The 20,560-nt window shown below is 49.1% G+C and overlaps 1 protein-coding gene across 2 annotated transcripts in view; it reads left to right on the top strand.

Moving 5' to 3' along the window:
• The window catches only part of Homer2 (homer scaffold protein 2), a 48,874-nt gene that overhangs the window by 11,559 nt on the left and 16,755 nt on the right, over positions 1-20,560 (top strand). For both annotated transcript variants that reach the window (XM_090321470.1, XM_090321469.1), the window contains one exon: positions 17,259-17,415. In XM_090321470.1, the coding sequence (XP_090177596.1) occupies positions 17,259-17,415 (157 nt within the window). Of the gene's footprint in view, positions 1-17,258; positions 17,416-20,560 lie in introns of those variants that run through there.

The following is a 20,560-nucleotide window of genomic DNA, read 5'->3' as shown; positions in this document are numbered from 1 at the left end:
GAGGTAGGAGTGAGGCAGATCCGTCACGGTGTGAGGAAGACTTGAGGATTCATAGCCCTACCACTTAAGCTGAGCAGAAACCCCCACCATTCCTCACTCCCTGCAGCGTCCCCAGCCTCGGACGGCGCCTCTGGTGAATCAAAGGCATGTGCGCACGCACGTGTGTGTGTATGCGTTCACGTGTGAACGTATTGTTGGTGCCAGTCCTTGAATTCAGGGCTGAGCACTGTCTCTAAACTTGTGTGCTCAAGGCTAGTGCTCTGCCATTTAAGCGATGGCTCCACTTCTGGCTTCTCGGCGGTTCAGTGGAGATTAGTGTCTCATGGCTTTCTTTCCCTGGCTGACTTTGAACCACAGTCCTCATTTCAATCTCAGTTTCCTAAGTTGCTAGATTTACAAGGCCCGAGCTGCCAACACCCAATGTCCTTTATCTTTAAAAAAACAAAGCAAACACAAAAAAACCACAGGACTTTCTGGTGGTGGAGATCTCTCTGCAGGTGGCCTGGTGCTGATTCAGTGTTTGAAGACTAGCTGAAGCGTGGCCCAGGGTACGGATGCCAGTGGTCTCCAGAAGAAGCCGCACAGGGACACCTCCAGGAGAGGCGGCCAGAGGGGTTGTGTGAGTGGGTGTTCTGTGACGATGGCTCGAAGTTGTAGAGCTTTAGCCTTGAGCAGAAAAGTTCAAGGACACTGCCCAGGCCCCGAGTTCAAGCCCCACAATCAGGAAAAACAAACGAAAACAACACCAACGGGAGGAGGGATTCTGTGGGGTCCGGGAGCACCCTCTGCAGATAGAGTTGTACTTTTCTGGTAGGATGGGTTCTTGACTCGGTAGAGAGAAGGACTTCTTGTTTCAAGGACCTAGCCATATTCAACTTAGAGAAAAGGAGATCTTGAACCAGCAAGCGAGGACTGAGGAAGAGAGCCTTGTAGATCACCAGCTGTCCTTCAGGGGCAGCTGTACTGACCCAGCTGGTAGACTCTGGGTCACTGACATAGAGGCTGTTACAGGTGCCTGTGCCCAGCGTTGGTGGCAGAGGAGGTGGGCTGTGGGTTTTGTCAAAGCTTTGTGTTACAGCTTCTGGCTCTGAGTAAACAGCGGAGGGCGTTGCCAGGCTCCCCCACCCCCAGGGAGGCCGACTCAAGGGCTGAGCCTCTCTGAGGGACACAGCCCTGAGGATATCTGGTGGCCCCGGACCACCTGTCTGCCTTTCCTTTCTAGAAGCAGTATGTGCAGTGTTGTCTGGGGAAGAGTGAGCCCTTGGCTCATCTCGGAACCTCAGCTTCTTCCTCTGTAGTGTGGGCATAACAGCGTTCCTCATGGCATGACTTAGGGTGTGCACACTCCCCCTCCTGTACCTTTCAGGGCGCCAAGCTGGCCTTCATGTGCCCCAGCTGTCATCAAGTTCTGCTCCCTGATAGGACGTTAGGTGAGGCAAGTGTCAGACTGAGCTCACCAGGCCAGGCTTTATGCCTTAAAGTGGGCCCCGTGTCTTCCCTGGGTGGCTAGGGAATCCCCTCTCATCAGGCCCTGGAGAACCTGACCCACTGAGTCTAAGGGTGACTCCCAAGAAATCCAGCTGCTAACAGTGAGTTCAGCTTTGTCAGACCTCCCCCACCCGGCTTCATCTTTTTCCTTCGTATTTATTTGTTTTCGGTGGGCTAGAAAACAAAACACAATGATGCCCTACTGAGGCTGAATATTCTGGAGAACTAGAATTAGGGTTGGATCGAAAGCTAATATCACTCCCTTCAAGTGAGGCACTATAAAAAGCTACTCCTTGGCTTCGCCCATGAATTTTAAATGTTCTGAAAGCTTCACTCCCCCCCCCCAGGAAACAATGCCTCATGCTTTAAATAATGAAGTGCAGTACCCGGTGCATGGCTGGTCCCATCCAGATCGGTTGCATGGCAGGCCCTGGGGACCTCTCTCCCAAGAGTAGAGCCAGCTAGGGCTCCATGCAGGTTGTCCTCGTAGCAAAAATCAATGCAGCTTTTTAAGACTTTGGTTAAATCGACACAAGCATGGACATCACAGAGGACGAAGGTGGTACGTCATCGTTCACGATCTGTCGGCTGTGAAATCTTAATTGGCCTGATTCTCCTCTCACTGCCAGAGGATTGTCCGTGGGAGAGGTCTGCGCCTCCAGCTCCCTTCTGTGATGGCTCAGTATCTTTGTCTTTAAAGTTGCAGAATGATGGGGTCTGCCAGATAGTCACTGTGAGAACTCGCTTGGTTTCCATGGAGGAGTTCTGCCGGGATAAGGGAGTGACTAGTTATTGACTACCTGTCTGTGTTATCTAAACTTCACAAGTCGTGGGTCAGGAGGGGTGGAAGTTCAAGGAGGTGAAAGTTACACAGCCAGGGCACACAGTGCAGTGTGCGGGGGGGGGGGGTGTTGTCCAGCTCTAAGGTTCATGTTTTTTTTAAGACGTTTATAGTAGTTTTACAGAAAACATCCTTTTGTTCAGAAGTGCAGCTTGAAATTTAAAGGGGAAAGCGGAGATGTGCCTCAGAGAAGTGCTGCCCACTCACCTTGAAAAGCGGAGGTTTGAAGTAGGGATTCGCTCTCCTTTTGTGACCACGTCACGTGCAGATTTCTTGTTCCTCGAACACGTTGAGCCATTCCATTACTTTCTTTCTCACCTCTCCGTCTCTCAATTTTCCTAACTCTTTTTCCTCAGATTTCAACAGAGATTCTCCGAATCTCTTTGGTCTTGTTAGGTTGTGTTATGCAGACACATTTATTAAATTTTGGATACGTGGACCTGGGGGTCTGGATCTGTGTCTGATGGTGGCTGGACATTAATCTCAGTACAGAGCATACTGTTAGCCTCCAAAGCACACATTGCTCACCTCTTTTCCAGCTGTGAATCAGAATTTCACATCCAGGCCCATGTATGATCTTCAGGTGGCTGTAGGCATTTTTTGTCTCTGAGGTAACACTGGAGCTTTTTTTGGTCACATCTTGCTGTGCCAGAGCCTTGAGCAGGAAGTTGCTTTTAGTGTTGCAGCTTTCAGGATTGGCTCCCCAGTCCAGCATCTCCCTACGTTGTGGAGGTTCAAGCCAGCCTGCTAGTTAGGCTAAAGTGCAATATTCAGTTCTCTGCATGTCTTAGCAAAATTGATGGTTTGGTTTATCTGTATGCCCTTTCTCCTGGAGCGAATTCTCCTCCCTGCTAAATGCTAAAGTGACCTGGAATCCTGATGCAGCTGCATAAGGAAAGCTCAGGCTGCAATTTGTGATCTGAAACCTGGGTTGCATCTCCTTACAGGTTTATTGCTGCAAGTTCGTGGTTGAGGACTTCTAGGGAATCTGTTTTCAGGTAGCCCTTGGAACTCACCTTGGTAATTGGTAAAATTAGTTTTCTCCCACACCACTGGGATCAAATATTTATGTGGGTGATGTAAAAACCACTCTGTGTGCTCAAATCTCTGATGCTCTAAGGGCCTCTGATGTTTTCTGCTTGGGCTTATTAGAATCAATAGCCCTATTTAGGTCACCCGTGTTAAAGCACCAGCCAGTGGGAGCAGAAGCTGCAGGGCAGCAGATGAGGACCCGGGGAGGGAACCAGACCGGGTACCCTTGCACACGGTAGGTGGAGCCCAGCACTTCTTATAAATAAACTAGCTTTGCCCCTTCATCCATTCACTCCGTTAATTGATATTTATTGTAAGCCTCCAGGGGTGACTAAGACAGGCCTGGCCCTGTCTTTGTAGACTTACAGATAGCAGGAAAAAATGGGTATTGAGTAGAAATTACTTAGTTATAAATTCATTCCTTTCCTCAGTTTTACTGAAAGGTGTTTTCCAGGTACTGGAACCAGATAAATGAGAATTCTTGCTTTCGTGAAACCTAAAGTCTAATGACACACACAAATAAAGGAAAGCATAATGAATGGATACTTGTATGGCCTGCATGTTAGAAGGCGGTGAAGCATGACTGGGTCTGGGCTGCGTCAGGAGCTGTGGTGTGGAGGTGCTGGTCTGAGTCGCCTGTCACTGCAAAATTCACACGTGCTGGCATTAGGAGATGGAGCGTCTGAGACGCGATTAGGCCATGACCACAGAAGCAGGGATGGGATCAATGCCCTCCATAGGAGACTCAGAGGAGTTGGAGGCCTGGCTCGGGTGGTAGAGCACCATCCAGTCAGCAAGAGCATCAGAGACTGAGTTCGAGTTCTGGTCATGGACAAGAAAAGTTTCTAAAAGTTATCTTGAAGGCACCGTCTGTGAACCAGAACGCAGACCCTCATCAAGCACATCAGATTGCTGCCACTGCCTCCATTTTGGACGTCCAGGTGTCTAGAACCGTGAGGAATCAGTTTCTATTGTTTATAAGCTATGCAGCCTCTTTATTTTGTGAAAGCAGCCGGAATGGACTAGATAACGTGTGTCCCTGTCAGGGGGTGATCTCCCTGAGGTGAACCTCAGGGAGGGGACATGACAGGGTAGGGTAGAGTTAGACGGGCTGAGGCAGGGTGGAGAGACGTCCAAGACCAAGACGCCGCTGTATGTGTGCTCCAGTCATGAAGAATCAAACAGGACCTAAGTCACCAAGAAACACGGAGCTGTGAAAGGTGACCGCTTAGTAGTTGATGCAGCAGTGAGCAGGGCAGGCGGCAGTCCGAAGGAGTTGGGATTTCTGGATAATTCTGTGCATCCTGGGCTGTCAGTCTTGGCAGAGATGCAGAAGAATGAACCTGTCACGCAGAGACAACCAGGCACTTCAGGAGGGCTTCGGCGAGGGGCGGGGTCCAAGAGGAGCCTGAATAGGCCTGGCGTGGCACATACCTGACGACAGGCACAGAGAACAAATGTAAAGGGAGCCTGAAGCACCGTGCTGGCTAGGTGACAGAGGTGGCGTCACTTAGTACCTCTCTGTGGACTCTTAAGTCATTTGATCCTTTTCTCTTTTTTAGTTTCCTATGCAAGATGAAGACTCAGGTGCTGATTTCTCACAGTTTGGGGAGATTAGGTGAGCCCATGTGTATGTGAACCCTAGGTTCCCCAGAAGCTGCCTTTCCCGAGGTTCCGCTGAGGCCCTGGGGAGTGGACCTCGGGGAGGCAGCTCTCTTAGAGGAGCCGGAACTCGTGCCTTGAAGCTCTGAAATGGAAATGTGCTTGAAACACCGCAGATCTGGGGCTGGAGACCTGACATTCAGAGAAGTCATCACGAAGGGGAGGAGGGAGAGGTGACACATGCCATCTGGCCTATCGGAGGAGCCAGGCAGCATGTCCTTGGTGCATGGGAACAGGCAAGGGCTGCTCCGGGGCCAGACGTGAGCCAGCGCACGTGAGCCTCCTGTTCTGCCAAAAGTGGAACCTCAGATCTTCCTTCCGAGGAGACCAGGGCCCCTAGAAGACCCTGTACCATGAATTCCCACACAGCAGCCAGAGCCCTCTGCAGAGCGGCAGAAACACGCTGTTCTTCCCCTTCTACTGACTCAAGATCCACTAATGTTCTGTGTGTTTTCCTTCTGAATCCAAAGTACAAAAGGAACTTACTGGGCGTTTGCCTCGTCTCCTTCTGTCCTCCCTCTCTGGCACCCTTCTCGCATGCTTCCTTATTGACACAAGCTCTCTGGGTGCCTGGCTCTCTCTGATCTGGCTCTAAAACAGCTTGTAAGACGTGGGCACAGCCCTCAAGTTCATGTTCAGCTTCCTTCAGGCCAGGTAGGGTGTGCCATGAAAGGTCACTTGTGCAAGGCTCCCTTGTGCTCCGGTGCTGGGGGCCGAAGGGATCAACCTGCAAAGCCACCGCCTAGCAGCGCTGCTGCAGAGGGGGAGGGCGTTCAGCCCCGCCCCCCCTCCCACCCCATGCTGTCCAGCAAGGCTCTGCTCCAGTGAGCCTGGGATGAGGGTTCACTCAGAGCTTCTGGGCAGTGCCAGGTATGGCCTTCCTGGTACACTGCAGGTTCCAGAATGAAGGCCTGTGCCCTGCCAGAAGGGGATGGGCACAGAACTCCTGTGGCTCTTTGCACAAGTTCTCCAGGGGAGCCCAGGCTCCTGGGAGAGATCCAGTCTGGGAGGAAGCAAGTCTGGAGGCTCAGATGGAGAAAGTGACTGGTCTAAGGACTAAGGGGTGGTCTGCTGGAGGAGAGTGACAGGAGCAGAAGCAGTGCAGGGAAGGGCACCGCTCGTGGAAAGGCTTGGGCAAGACATAAGCAGGAACTTCCCTTCTGTGAAGCCTGTAGCCTGGGTACAGAGATTGAGGCGGAGGAGACTAAAGGCAGCTAGAGGCAAAGCCTGGGTGAGGGCCCGGACTTCACAGTCATTTATTATAGCTGGGCACCTGTGGTTAGCATGAATGGGGGCATGGCTGGCATGGCGTAACACAAGGGAATCAAGCACACAATGAAAAGGCTCCCTTGGCCGTGCCTTGGATGTTGTAGGTTGAAAGGGCTTTCTATTCAGCGTGGCCTCTTGGGCTTCCTCCCGGCCACAACACCCCTAATGCTGTGCGGCTCTGTAGAGCGGAGGGCACACTATTTTTATACTCCTTCAAATGCCCGCGTTTATTTTTAAACCTTTACAAAGCAGGGATGTTTCCTGCAGCTTCTGCTTTTCAGTAAAAGGGTTCTCTGAGGCTGAAGGACCCTGTGAAGGTGAACTTGACTCAGAGTGGCACAGTGGCACAATGCCTGTATCTGGCATTAGATGGAAGAGCCGGTTCTTTTTTTCCCTTTAAGTCCCTGGAAAGAGGAAGCTCAGCACCAGTTTCTTAACCTGCACTGGCAAATTTGTTTCAGGCAGCGTTGGTGCTCATACGAGGAAGGGCTCTGTGTGTCACAGGAGGAAGCAGTGTGACAAGCTGATGGGATGGGACTCCGTCTGAGCCTGTAACACCCATCCCACCTCCACCCCCTGTGGACCTAGAAGACCTGTTATCTTCTAAGCATTTGCAACTCATAACTTTGCAAAAATTAATGAGATTATCTTACAGTTCAAGACAGAAGAGTCAGAGCTTGGGTGTATTTATACCTTCTCTCTCAGAATCTATTAAAATAATAATAAAGAGATTATGAAAAATACAATCCCAGGTCAGCCAGATGAGTCGGAGGGAATTACCAGTAGTCAAGCAATTGGCAAATTTCTGGATGCAAGTGAAAGAAAGTCAGTGTCAGAAATAGAACGTAGAAGAGGCTGGGGTATGGGGGAGAAGGCCAGCTCACGCTTCAGGACGTCTAAGGCTTGTGCAGCCAGTCAGTGAGAGCAGAAATGAGCACTGTGCTGAGACCTGGCCCTTAACGGCAGCCCTGGCGAAATGGGGAGTCGACGTGGCTGAGAGTGTGGGAGTGGCATTCCACAATGACGTCTTCCTGAAGCTGGCACAGGCAGCCATGGTGAAAGGAAGCTCAGCTAAGAGGACAGTGCAGGCTCTCCAGCACTGGCAAGGCAGGAAGTGACTCGTCACACAGTGCCCCGTGCCCCGTCTCCCATCGAGCAGTGGCTGTGAGAAGACAGGCCTGCAAGGTGTTCCTGGAGGCTCATTTGAAGGGATTGCTTCACATGGCTGTGGTAGGCTGGGGACTGTCCTTGAGCCGCCAGTTGTAATGGTACTTACTGTAGGTGATGAAAGAGTCTGCAGTTGGCATTAGGATTCGGAACTGGGGAGATTCATCTGAATTGCCCAGGGGCCCGTGCAGTTGTAGTTGTCTTGAAGAGTGAAGCAGGGGGAGCGTTTACCACGCGTAGACATAGGATACAGAGACAGGAGAATCTCAGCAGAGGGAAATCTGAAGATACTTTATCACAGATGTAGAGGGTGTAAGAAATGCAGGAGCCAAGGGCCCAGCTCTAGAAGCTGGAAAAGGCAAGGAAGTAATTCTCTGAAGTTTAAACTCGGGTTTGAACTCAGGGTCTAGGCACTGTGCTTTAGCTTCATTCCCAAGGTTAAAACTCTACCACTTGAGACACAGCTCCACTTCCACTTCCAGCTTTTTGTTGGTTACTTGGACGCCAGGCTTGATGATTCAAACCTACAATCCTAGCCAGTTACTCATACTGGGCTGAGATCTGAGGATCGTGGTTCAAAAGAAGCCTGGGCACTAAAGTCCGAGAGCCTCTTTTATCTCCATTTAACCACCAGAAAACCAGAAGTGGCCCCGTGGCTGAAGGGTAGGGTGGTAGCCTTGAGCTGAAGAGCTCAGGGACAGCGCCCAGGCCCAGAGTTCAAGCCCCTACAACCTACCAAAAAAAAAAAAAAAAAGAATCTCTTGTTTTGGACATTCTCAGGTCTCAGCCCCCTGGGTAGTTCGGATGCCAGGTGTGAGCCACTGGCTCCTGGCAGGTTTCTGTTGTGATAATTTGGTAGAGCAACCCCAAGAAATGAGTACACCCAACCCAAACCAAAAGATGAGGGGAAATAAAGCAACTTGAAAGAAAGTTGATTTCTCAAACATCCTATAGATGTATACCAGAAAAACGGTGAAGGCCAGAGGAGGGGAAGCAAGAATTAGTGGCTTCTAGGAATTTAGTGAAAAGAGTTCCTGACAGATAGTGGAAAATGGGCTTTAGAACCCATTAATAGAAAAATGCCTTCAGGATAGATCCTGGACTGGATTCCAGGTAGTGGACTAGTGACCATTTACATAGCTCAGGCTGTGGGCAGATGCACTGTTTCCTTTCTTCTTAGAAAAATAAGTAAATAGATAAATAGTCCAGGAGTTTGGCCTAGTGGTAGAGTGCTTGCCTAGCATGCACAAAGACCCGGGTTCAATTCCTCAGTACCACATACGTAGAAAAAAAGCTGGGAGTGGTGCTGAGGCTCAAGCGGTAGAGCTCTAGCCTTGAGAAAGTCCAAGGACAGTGCTCAGGCCCTGAGCTCAAGCCCAGGACTGGCAAAAAAATAAATAAATAAATGCTGTCTCAAGCACATTATGTTCCAAACATAAAGCACAATAAGATAATTAGGAGAGTGCTAAAAAGAAGTTTCCCTTTGACCTTGATGCCAGGAGCTTTCTCCTTTGAATAGCACTTAGGTCTTCAATTAGAATTATGGGTAAAGAACTGGAATCCTAGCAAATTTCTTATGTCTGCAGGGAAAACAATGTTAGCACAATCAATGTTCTCTTTTTAAAATGGCTACATAGTATTTCATTGTATTTATTTATTGACTTGATTCTTCCTGCGGCTGGATATTCCAGTTAATTTCTGGTTGACCTTTGTAAATAAGTCTGGAATCTGAGGTCACTTTGATCCCTGGAGCCTCTCTGTTGGAAGTGTGAGAGAACTGAATTACTGTACTCATAGCACATGGAGATGTTTCATGGGAGTGGCCGCCAGCCCAGGCCGTCCTTCCCAGGACCGTTCTCTTCCCGACCTTCCAGCCTTCCAGGCTTCCCAGAAAGCATTTGCTTCCGTCCATCTCCTCTGGAGCCTGCTTTCTCTGCTGTCTCTTCTGTGTGCTGAGTGCATGGTGTAGGGAAGACCTCCCGGAAACCTCCCCTGTCGCTACATTTCTCGCAGTGGCCTGGACAGAGTTGATGTGGCAGGTGTCATTTTTCATTCTGGTATGGCTGAATACTGTTTCACATTGTGGATAAGTAAGCATTGTTTCTCCATGCTTTCACGCTCAGTAGATACTCCATTGCTTCCACCTTTGGGCTACATAAATAATGTTGCTATGAGTGTTTATATGCAACATTTAGATAGACAAATGCTTTCTCGGTTCTTGGGTATATACCTAGGAATAGAATTTCTGGTCCTGTAAAGACTCTGTGTCTAAGCCATTCGTGGAGCAGACAGGCTGATTCCCAAGGCCACTTCACCATCTTGGCTTCTCATCGGCAAGGGAAGTAGTGATGGCTTCACAATTCTGTGAGTAGAAGCCACTGACTTGAAAGCTTTACAAGAGAGAGTTTTATGGTATCTGAGTTCTATCTCACTTGAAAACTCCTGAATCATTCATTGTTTATATAAAATTTAAATGGAGACGGAAATCCTTTATTTTTATCTCCCAGATTGACAGTTCTATACTTGCCACCTGTTTTTGTAAATAAAGTTTTATTGGAACCTGCATATAAAATGGCTCATTAGCCCAGAGACCAGCAGGTAGTACCCGTGAAAGCGTGGTGATACCTTTGGGAATCTGTGCACACCTGTGGTTCGTGTTCCGCATCTCTTGTAATTGACTTGGCAAGTTACCAGCCTCTTCACACCATGCATGTCACATCTTAGAAGAGCATGATTCCTGGGAAAGATAAAAAATAACTTGCTCCCACAGCCAAGTGCAGAGTGGTAGCCACCCATTGCTCAGGTTGTATTCTAGAGCTGGTGCTAGGGCCTCCGAGGGCACCCCAGGAAACTCGGGGTGAAACCCTACCACACAACACGCCCCACATAAGCACTGTCATTAGTTTGCTGATAAAGGGAACACATCATGTTCCACGCGGGGACATTTTTAATTCTTTCTTTTGTGTGTGTGCGGGGGCAGTGCTTGTTCTGGGGCTTGAAATCAGGGCCCGGGCTATGTCCCCTTGCTTCCTTTACTCTACCACTAAAGCCACAACACCACGTCCAGCCTTTTCTGAGTAGTTTATTGAGAGTTCATTGAGTCCCGCAGACTTTTCTGGCCTGGTGGGTTGACTTTGAGCCTCGACCCTCAGATCTCAGCCTCCTGAGTACAGCATTGCAGGCGGGAGCCACCGGCGTAGCCATTCCTGTAGATAGCTGGGAAAGAGGGCTGGACTCTGCTGAGGCATGTTCAGGAGCTCACTGCCAACAACACGAAGGTGCTTTGCCCATGTCAGTCAGCCTTAAATCCTGAAGTGGCTGTGCTTCTGTCTCCCACGCAGGCAGTGAAGTGCCAGTCCCGGGGATGGAGACAGCGTCCTGGAGAGCAGGGCTTCTTTCAGGTTCCTCTTGATTGAATTTATTTGTAGTAGGCTTGATGTTTCTGGGGCACAGCCTCATGTCAGCATGGCACTGAGGGCTAAACGTAAGTTCGGTTTAGCATATGTGAAAAATCTCGGTGCACAGGTGTGTTAGAGCAAAGGGGGAACACACTGTTTCCTCAGCATTGTTTTGTGCTCTCCTGAATTAGGCTGGGAAGGAGGCTTTAAGCCCAGGGAAGGGTATGTGTTCTGCCGTGAAAAATGTGAAAGTACAGATGATTCCGACATTGCTAGAAGAAAGCAGCACAAAGCCAGGCATGGCGACGCATATCTGATCCCAGCAAGTCCTGAAGCAGAGGCAGAGCATCAAGAGTTCGAGGCCAGCCTGCGTATAGGAAGGGACACCCTACCTCAAACAAAACAAACCTTGAGACGGCTCAGTGGTAGAGCACTTACCGAGGAGTGTGAGGCTCAGATTCAACCCCAGCACTGTCAAAGGAGCCAGAAAGAAAGCAGAAGCCTGTTGGACAAGGGCCGGTGGTCTAAAGCCCCTGGACCAGCGAGGCCTGCTAGGGGCTGAGCCAGAAAGCAGCCCATCTGAGCTAGGGGAAGGCATGTGCAGAACATGGATCTGTCAGAAGGGGCTCAGGGCTAATGAGGGCACCTTATGAAGTTTTGAAGTCAGGTTTAAATGGCTGTAAAAATAATACCTGAATAGTTTTGTTGTTGTTGTTGGGTTCTTTTGGGGGGGTGCCCATGGGGCTTGAACTGAGCCTGGGCATTGTCCCTGAGCTCTTCAGCTCAAGGTTACCGCCCTACCCTTGAGCCAAGCCCCACTTCCCGTTTTCTAGAGATTAATTGGAGATAAGAGTCTCAGGTCCTTTTGTGCCCAGGCTGGCTTTGAACCTTGATCCTCAGATCTCAGGCTCCTGACTAGCCAGGATGACAGGCGTGAGCCACCTGGCCTGGCTTATCTGAATAGTTTGATGCAATTGAACTCAAAAAGAAGTAGGCAAAATAAAGAGACCTGAGTTCTATAGATTGGTATCAGAAAAACTCTTGGCACTGAACACTGAAAGTGAAGGATTATGACAAGTTTCAATATTATTTCCCCCCCCCTTTCCTGCACAAAGTGGTTGTGCCAGTTCTTTGCAGAATCATTTCACACAGAGCCAGAAATCATTCAAAGCAGGAATGGTCTCTCTGTAGAAAGGTTTCACATTCCAAATACGCATATGTTGCACAAAATGTCTAATTATTCTTGGGGACAATTACTGTCAGGTTCCAAAATGTGTTCAATGAGCAGCAATTGGTGTTTATTCAGCTCTTAAAAGACCATACCAGGAAGCAGTAGGTTATCTTGTTGGCCTAAAGAAGCATTTTGCCATGCAGAAACATCTGCTTTCTATTTAAAGCAGTGAAGAGGGAACGGGGTGGGTTTGAAATATACTCCTGAGCACTGAACACCAGAGGAAGGGGAATAAGATGGGATATGAAGGTGGTTTCTGTTCTCTGACACACAGGCTCTGCCATTTCTCTCTGTGGGGAAAGAAATGTGGCTCCCTGGGTGGAAAGGTTGGATTTTGTTGACTCTTCTATTTATACTGATTTGCACACTGATAGGAACTGACTCCTCTGTCCTAGTTCCAGAGCCTTTACTTCCTGAGATTACAAAAAAGAAAGAAAGAAAGAGCCTCTTCTCGAGCCAGGGTCTGTTTCCCTGAATGTTGCAAACATCTCTGATTTTTGTTCTTGAAGACACCGAGGTTTAAATGGGCACAGTGGCTGTCAGGTGGCTATGACTCAGATCAAGATTCATGGTCACTCCCAGTTCAGAGTCAGCGTAGGCAAAAGACTACATGAGATTTTCATCTCCAGGAAGCCAACAAAAAAGCTGGAAGTGTGTCTGTGGCTCAAGTGGTAGAGCACCAGCCCTGAGTGAAAGGCTAAGGGACAGCGCCAGGCTCTTGAATTCATGGCCAAGTACTGATGCAAAGACAAGTTGTGGGGGGGCTGAAGGCACGGCTCGAATGGTAGAGTTCCTGCCTAGAAAGTGTAGTTGAGTTCAAACTCCAGTACTAAAAACAAAGCAAAAAAGACACTGAGATTGTCTGAAATCATCTTGTAATCTTTAGTTACCTGCGTGGGTAACGGCCACTCTGTGCCCCAACCAGAGAATTAAATAAGGATATATATAATCTCTGTATGCAGTGAACTTTGTGTAGAAGACAGTGTGATAGTTATTTATTGTTGTGTAATAAATTTCCATAAACTTAGCTGCCCAAAACAAAATCTTTTTTTGGGGGGAGGGGGTGGAATATGGGGTCATGGTGTTGAACTCTGGGCCTAGGCGCTGTCCCTGAGCTCTTCAGCTCAAGCTACTGCCCTACCCCTTGTGCCACAGCCCCACTTCTCGTATTCTAGTGGTTAATTGGAGATATAGAGTCTCAGGTTCCTTCATGCCCAGGCTGCCTTTGATCCTTGATTCTCAGATCTCAGCCTTCTGAGTAGCTAGGATTATGGGTGTGAGCCACCACACCTGGCTAACAAAAATCTGTTTTTGAGGGCCAGGAATCTGGTGTGACTTACCTGAGCACGCTCTGCTACTCTAGGGTCTTGTTATCCCAGGCTGAAGTTTCATCCGAAGGTTGTGTTGCAAGAAGATGTGCTTCCAGGCTCACATGGTGATTGGCAGAAGTTTGTTCTTCCAGGAAGAACAAAGGGTCTTAGTTCTTCTCTGGTTGTTGGCTGGAGTCCTCTCACATTTTGATGACATGGCAGATTGCTTTATCAAACATGGCAGGAATTGATGGATAGAGTCTTCCAGGAAGACAAAAGTCACCATCCTGTGTAACCCAATCATGCTAACCTCTCACCTTTGCCATATTTGGATAGCTAGAGACAGATCACAGTTCCCACCCAGACTCAAGGAGCAGGCACATCGGAAGACATCAGCCACGAGCAGCTCTTCATCGAGAAGGGAGTATGGCATAATGGTTAAGAGCCAACTTGCCATCTACTAACTGTGACCGGTCACCTGGCCTGTCTGAGCCCCCACCTGTGCGGCTTCTTCCCTGAAGTGCTCTTGCCAGTCTAAATGAGAGATTGAGTGGGGAACTTTGCACTCAGTAAATGTCAGCTCCTGGCTGTTTTTATCTCTGCTTTTTTTTTTTTTTTTTTTTTGCCCTTCCTTGAAATAACATTTAACTTTTGAATTTCTGAAGAAAAACATGAGACTCCCCAGTGGCCTTGGGTTTGGTTATTCGTGTGGAAATCCCAGGCTTGTGGCTTCTCCTCTCTGCCCAGGGGCCTCGGGAGGGGCCCATAGCTTTCTGCCAGTGTGATCACCCTCAGAACAGGACAGGTTAGCATTTACTGCAGGGTCCCTCCGGTCTCCCGCAGAAGGCAGCCTGTCTTTGGTGACTAAGGGTCCAGCTCGAACCCATCAGGCCTCACCACATCTTTGCAGTTCTGATTGTGATCCCCAGGGCAATCCAAGATGAATTCAGTCCGTGCCTGAGCTGGGAAGGCAGTTTGGAGATGTAGCCCCTGGTCTGCCTGGTCACCTTGACCTTCAGAAAGTTCTGCCATCTGTGTCTCCTCCTGCCTCACTTCCTCATTCCCCAGGCCTGAGGGACGCAGAGAACCTGCAGAGGTCCCCTGCCTGGCCACCTACACTCCCTCTCCACACTCCTTTCTGACCGAAGCATCTGCTTCCCTTCACGTCCTCTGCACACTTGTACACCCAGAGGTCCTGCACCTGGTCCACTGTGCCCCAGACCTGTGGGAGACGGTCGAGGGGACCTGTTGTAGCACTTGGCAGACCGGAGGAAAGACGCTGTCTCCGGGCTCCAGGGGCGACTTCCTCCTTTTTTTCTAAATCATCTGGCAGTGTCAACGTGACCTTCCTTCCTCTCACCTTCCGCTCACCTTCCTCGAGGATAACAAACACGTGTAACTGCCAGCTACTTCCCTGAAGATGCTCTCGGGATGCTGTGTTAGGCCTGCGATCTTGTATTTTCAGTGAGTTTCCCCTAATTCTCGGCATAGAAGCTTAGATCCAGTACCCCGCTTGGTGTGGGGCACAAGAAGGAAGATGTGAAGCCTGTGTCCCTCACAGGCGAGGGCCTATAACTCATGGGCCAGGGTCAGTGCTGGGAGAGAGTAAGGCAAAGACTTCTATATAATTTTATTCCTTTGAAGCTCTCCGTCGTGACTGAAGGTTAAATTGCTTCTGTCTTATGGGAGGACACAGATGATGGGGAGAACACAGGGCTGGTTCAGTAGTGGCCCAGCTGCGCCAGGCAGACATCAGGCGTCCCCCTCAGTCATGCGCACATGTTCCCACAGCCTGGCCTCCCGACAACAGATGTGAGAATATTCCTTTTATTTCTGTCACTGACACCCAGTTGCTAGAAGGGTGTTGGTGGAGGATGGAGAGAGTGGCTGAGCTCAGTCATTGTGAAGGGAAATGCTCTAGTAATCTACATTCCCAGGGGGAATTGCTCTGTTCCTAGGACTTGCATGGAAGGTTCTGGGATCAAGGAGTGCTAGTTTCCGCCTGCTCTGCATGCTGGCCTCTGGAGTGGCTCTCACGAAGCATCAGCTATTGCACGGCCTTTGAGAAATAGCTGCAAAGCTTTTCATGATTCTCTAAAACCATGCCAGTGGTCATGGCATGCATTTCTTGCATGCAGCTCAAATGCACATTGCCTTTTTCAGAAGAGTTTCCCTTTGAGAGCTTTCTTTCCAATAACAAATACACAGGCAGGATGTGCTCAAAGACATCCCTCCATCCAGAGAGCAGAGCACTGAACGCTCACCTTCCCTGGGAGTTCTGCTCTTTGATGTCATCTCTTTTGACATCAGAGGAATCTTAAAAATTAACTTGACTAGACCAAAATTAAAGCTTTTATTTGATATTGTATCTTCTACAGTATTAAATCTTGAAGCTTTTTGTGCACTTATTTTTAAATGGTGGTTACTTTTTGTCTTATTTTGCATACTTTCAATGGGTTTTGAGACAATTTGCCTATAGAACCTTCAAAAAGGAATGTATTTTGTAATGCATTGTATATACTTTAAAATAGTGCCATGCTGGGGCCGGGAGTTTGGCCTAGTGGTAGAGTGCTTGCCTAGCATGCATGAAGACCCGGGTTCGATTCCTCAGTACCCCACATACATAGCAAAAAGCCGGAAGTGGTGCTGAGGCTCAAGTGGTAGAGCTCTAGCCTTGAGAAAGTCCAGGGACAGTGCTCAGGCCCTGAGCTCAAGCCCAGAACTGGCAAAAAAAAAAAAATACTGCCATGCAGTAAATTTTGCTATAGTTCTCATTCATCTTTCTTATTTCTTAATTTATCATCAGGATCTAAATCACTAAACTGAAAGAAACGGAGATAGCATGTTAATGTGACTATGAGCATATAGCAGGCATTGTGCATGAAGAATTTGTGGGGCAGGGAACGTGGCGTAGTGATAGCTGCTTGCCCAGCATGCACGAAGCTCTGGGTTCGATTCCCCAGAACCACATACACAGAAATAGACGGAAGTGGCACTGCAGCTCAGGTGGCAGAGTGCTATCCTTGAGCAAAAATGCCCAAAGACAGTGCCAGACCTGAGTTCAAGCCCAAGACTCTGTAAAGAGATAGTTGTGATGAATTCTACATAAAATCGAAAAGGTTTTACATGGAAGGAGCACATTAAAGGTATGGCCAAGTTGATCCTAAATGTAAACTACAAATAAACTGAACAGATACCAACAAAAGGGCTTGAAGGTATGGCTCAATTAGTAGAGAGCCTGCCAGACCCTGAGTTCAAACCCCAGTACTTCAAAAAATGCTGTAGCCCAGGTACCTGTGGTTCACACCTATAATCCTGGCTATTTGGGGTACCTTTGCAAACCCTTGATATTAGCAAAGGTTTGCAAGACAAGGTGTGTTGATTCACTCTTGTCATCCCAACTGCAGCCTGGGTGTTGATAAAGGATCACAGCAAAGGTGTCCTGGGAAAAAAGTGAGACCGTATCTAGAAGTCGCACTGCACCTGATCAGAGCCCAGTGTAGCCGGGCGGGGGGAGCGGCGGCAAAGGAAAGAAATACGAAGAAAATTGAGTACTTATGCGTTATGCTTCTCCAAATGAATTGGCTCAAAGTCCTACAGATGGCAAGTGATGTCAGAAAAGGAGTGCAACACTAGACACGGAGGTGCAAATTCAAGATGGCGCAGCTTACGCCACTCCCCTGCAGCATTGAGCAGGACGGCTTGCAGAAACCACTCGTCTTGTTTTCATTGTCTTCATGCTTATGTGTCCTTCCCAGTAAGCCATTCAAGATCTTTTGGGGGCCGTAGGTGGCCTGGAAATTACGACACAGGACACAGGAAGGCATGTTCCATCAGCTCACACGCCTGTCTCGTTGCAGAGAACAGCCCATCTTCACCACCCGAGCACACGTCTTCCAGATTGACCCCAGCACCAAGAAGAACTGGGTACCCGCCAGCAAGCAGGCTGTCACCGTTTCTTACTTCTACGATGTCACGAGAAACAGCTACCGCATCATCAGTGTGGACGGAGCCAAGGTACGGCCCCTGCCGCTGAGAGCGCCACTCTCACCCCTTCTTGTCAGAGCGGTGCGTGCATTTGGAGGGGGCAGGGGAGAACGTGCACCCCAAATCGTGATGTCCTCACACGGACATTATAATTGGGATGCCCAGCTGGGGACGTTCCCCATTGAGTGAGTACACTCTCTTCATAACTAACGTTTTCCTTTCGCTGTAGTGACATCTGTGCTTTTAATTTCACTACCACGGTTAGATATTTAAATGGCCTCTATTTTTTTTTAACTAGACAATGAGCCGTTTTCATGTGCCAGATTTCCCTAGATGTTTGTCATAAACCTATTGTTTTTCTACTTCCCTAGTATAGATCCTGGAAGTAATACTCTAGCCATGATAGTTACGTTTTTTGGCCCTGAGTGCATGCTGTCAAATTGCTTGCCAAAAGATTTTCTTGCCAATTTATTGCAACCTTGCCGGCATTGACTATGATCTCATCTGATTCTAATATGACATGAGTCACATTTGATTAAATCACTTTGGAGTGTTTCTTCAAATACTTTCTTCCCCTGGTTCTTTGTTTTTTTGCTGGGGTTTTATCTTCATATTTTTTTACCACATTATATGGGAATGATGCTACCAGAAGTACCGATTAGTCTTAAAAAATTAAATAAAAGGGGCCAGGAGCATGGCTTATCGGTAAAGTGCTTGCCTAGTATACATGAAGCCCTGGGCTCGATTCCTCAGTACCACACATACAGAAAAAGCCAGAAGTGGTGCTGTGTGGCTCAAGTAGTAGAGCTCTAGCCTTGAAGAAAGCCCTCAAACAGTGCTCAGGCCCTGAGTCCATGCCCCAGGACTGGCAAAATTAAAGAAAACGAAATAAAAGTAAAAACAGAACCTTTGGCATTATAGTCTCTGTCTTTAATCTATATCCATTGACCTGGATCCTTTATCATGATCTCATCTGAAATTCAGTGTGTCTGAAGACAAAATTTCCTATTTGCCTCTAAACCACCTTTCTTTTTATTTCCCTGTTATTTTGGCATAGAACAAAACAGAGAGACAGCCTTTGTCGCGTCTCCTTTATGTGTCTTCCATAACTCTTGCTCTGGCACAGCCTTGCTTGGCCCTCTGGCTGACGTCCTGTCTCTTCTCTTCTCTTCAGTCCTCCCTGACATTACCTGTGGTGTGGGAAGTGGGAGTGGACGGTGGCCTGGTGTGGGCTTCTCTGAAAAGAACAGTGAGGGAGGAAGGCTCCTGAGGAGACTCCCCAGGGGCGGCGTGAGCACACCCTGTGCCTGCTGGCCGGACGAGGCTCCATCTCAGGGCACGTGCTCCCTGCAGCTCGAGTTCTCTGGGTGCTTTTGCGCTTTTAGAGCCATGGTGGTGGCTGCAGAGAACGTCAGCGTGGTCCCGTGTTCTCAGAGTCTTCCTTTAGTTTTCCTCAGGAAGGCACCCCAGAAGTCCTCGTGCTGTAGCTAAGGTCTGTGGAGGCCCTGGCCTGGCTCGGGTCGTGCTGCCAGCGAGGAGTGGAGGGGTCGGCGCTGGTGTTGAGTTCCTCACGCCCAGGTGGGCATCGCTGACACCGGCCACACAGATGATGTGTGACCGGGTTCAAAGTAGGAGTGTTTACCAGACAGGCATCGACACAGTAGCAGGTGGCCGCCGGGGAGCAGGGGTTAGTAAGGACTGTGGAAGTGCCTGACCCAGACTTGTCGGTGTCCCATTTTTGTTGAATGACTATGTGGAGGAACCCTTCATTTTAAACTTGCGGGGACAGGATCTGGGTCTTACGTTTGCCAGGCAGGCGCTCTACTCTTGAGCCATGCCTATAACCCTTTCTTGTGCTAGTTAGTGTGTGTGTGTGTGTCTGTGTGTGTGTGTGTGTGTGTGTGTGTGTGTGTACGCGCACGCGCACGTGTGGGAGTGTACGTGTGTACCCATGTGTTCCCAGCAGTCCTGGGTCTTGAACTCAGGGTCCTGGGCATTGTCCCAGGGCTTTTTTGCTCAAGGCTAGTACTCTACCCCTTAAGCCACAGCTCCACTTCCAGCTCTTTTGGTAGTTAGAGATAAAAATATGGACTTTCCAACCCTGGCTGGCTTCAAACCTGAATTCTCAGATCTCAGCCTCCTATGTAGCTAGGATTACAGCATGAGCACCTGGCTTGGGTTGGTTAATTCTAAGATAGCACCTTACTTTCAAGTCCAAGTGTGTGTCTGGACTGAGATCCACCTATTTTCAGGCTTCTCATCATAGCCGAATGACAGGTACAGGCCCTCCATCTTCCTCTGATGTGAAATTCTTGCAGACTGTTCTGCCTGGACTGACATGGAGCTGGAGCCCTCTCCATCTCAGCTTTTCACATCGCTACAGTGTGTGCCACTGTGCCTAGCTTTTGATGGCCTAGACTGGCCTCAGCTGCAGCACTCCTCATCGCGCCCTCCCACGGGGCTAGGATGACAAGCCCGTGTCATCCCATGGGTTGAAAAGGTCTTTTTTGTCTGGACTGCCATCCCCAGCTCCCCGGGAGGTAGGACTCACGGAGCCACCCACGCAGAGCCTGCCTTCCTTTCTTCCTTCCTTCCTCCTTTTTGTTTTAACTTCTGGGAGACCTGGGGGTGCTGCTGTTGTAATTGCCCCTCCTCTCCACTCTGCTTCTGAGCTAGAATTGCCTGGACTCTCCAGGATGTTCTGACGCTGTTCTCCTCTGATCTGTAACCTCTGCCAGCTCATCGGCCATCTTTAGATGGGTCTGTACTTTTGTCAGTTGAGTCATCCAGGGATAGAGTAGGCTTCACTGTAGATGAAACAGTGTTTTCTAGAGCAAGTGCTCTGGTCCTGTTCGCTAGACGGTTAGTAATTTGTCAGCGTGTCAGTCACTGCACCACCGGGGCTGTGTAGTTCCTGATGGCTGTGACAGTACGGGGAGTGTGACAGTGTGGGGAGTCCATGGCAACCGAGGTGGCTGTGAGAAATCGGTTGGGGAAAGGAGGATGGGTGGGCAGCCTGGCTGCAGAGTAAAGCGAATGCAGGCCAGTGTCAGGGGTTTGTGGAGCAGGGACCTATTAAACAGTGGGAGTTGGAGCCGGGCACCAGTGACTCACACCAATAATCCTCATTACCCAAGAGGTTGAGTGGCTAGAGGATTGTGCTTTAAAGCCAGCC

Source organism: Megascapheus bottae, chromosome 30 (assembly GCF_031878675.1).
Source record: "Megascapheus bottae isolate mThoBot1 chromosome 30, mThoBot2.hap1, whole genome shotgun sequence".
Classification (NCBI taxonomy): Eukaryota; Metazoa; Chordata; class Mammalia; order Rodentia; family Geomyidae; genus Megascapheus; species Megascapheus bottae.
This window is presented reverse-complemented; position numbering and strand designations above follow the sequence as displayed.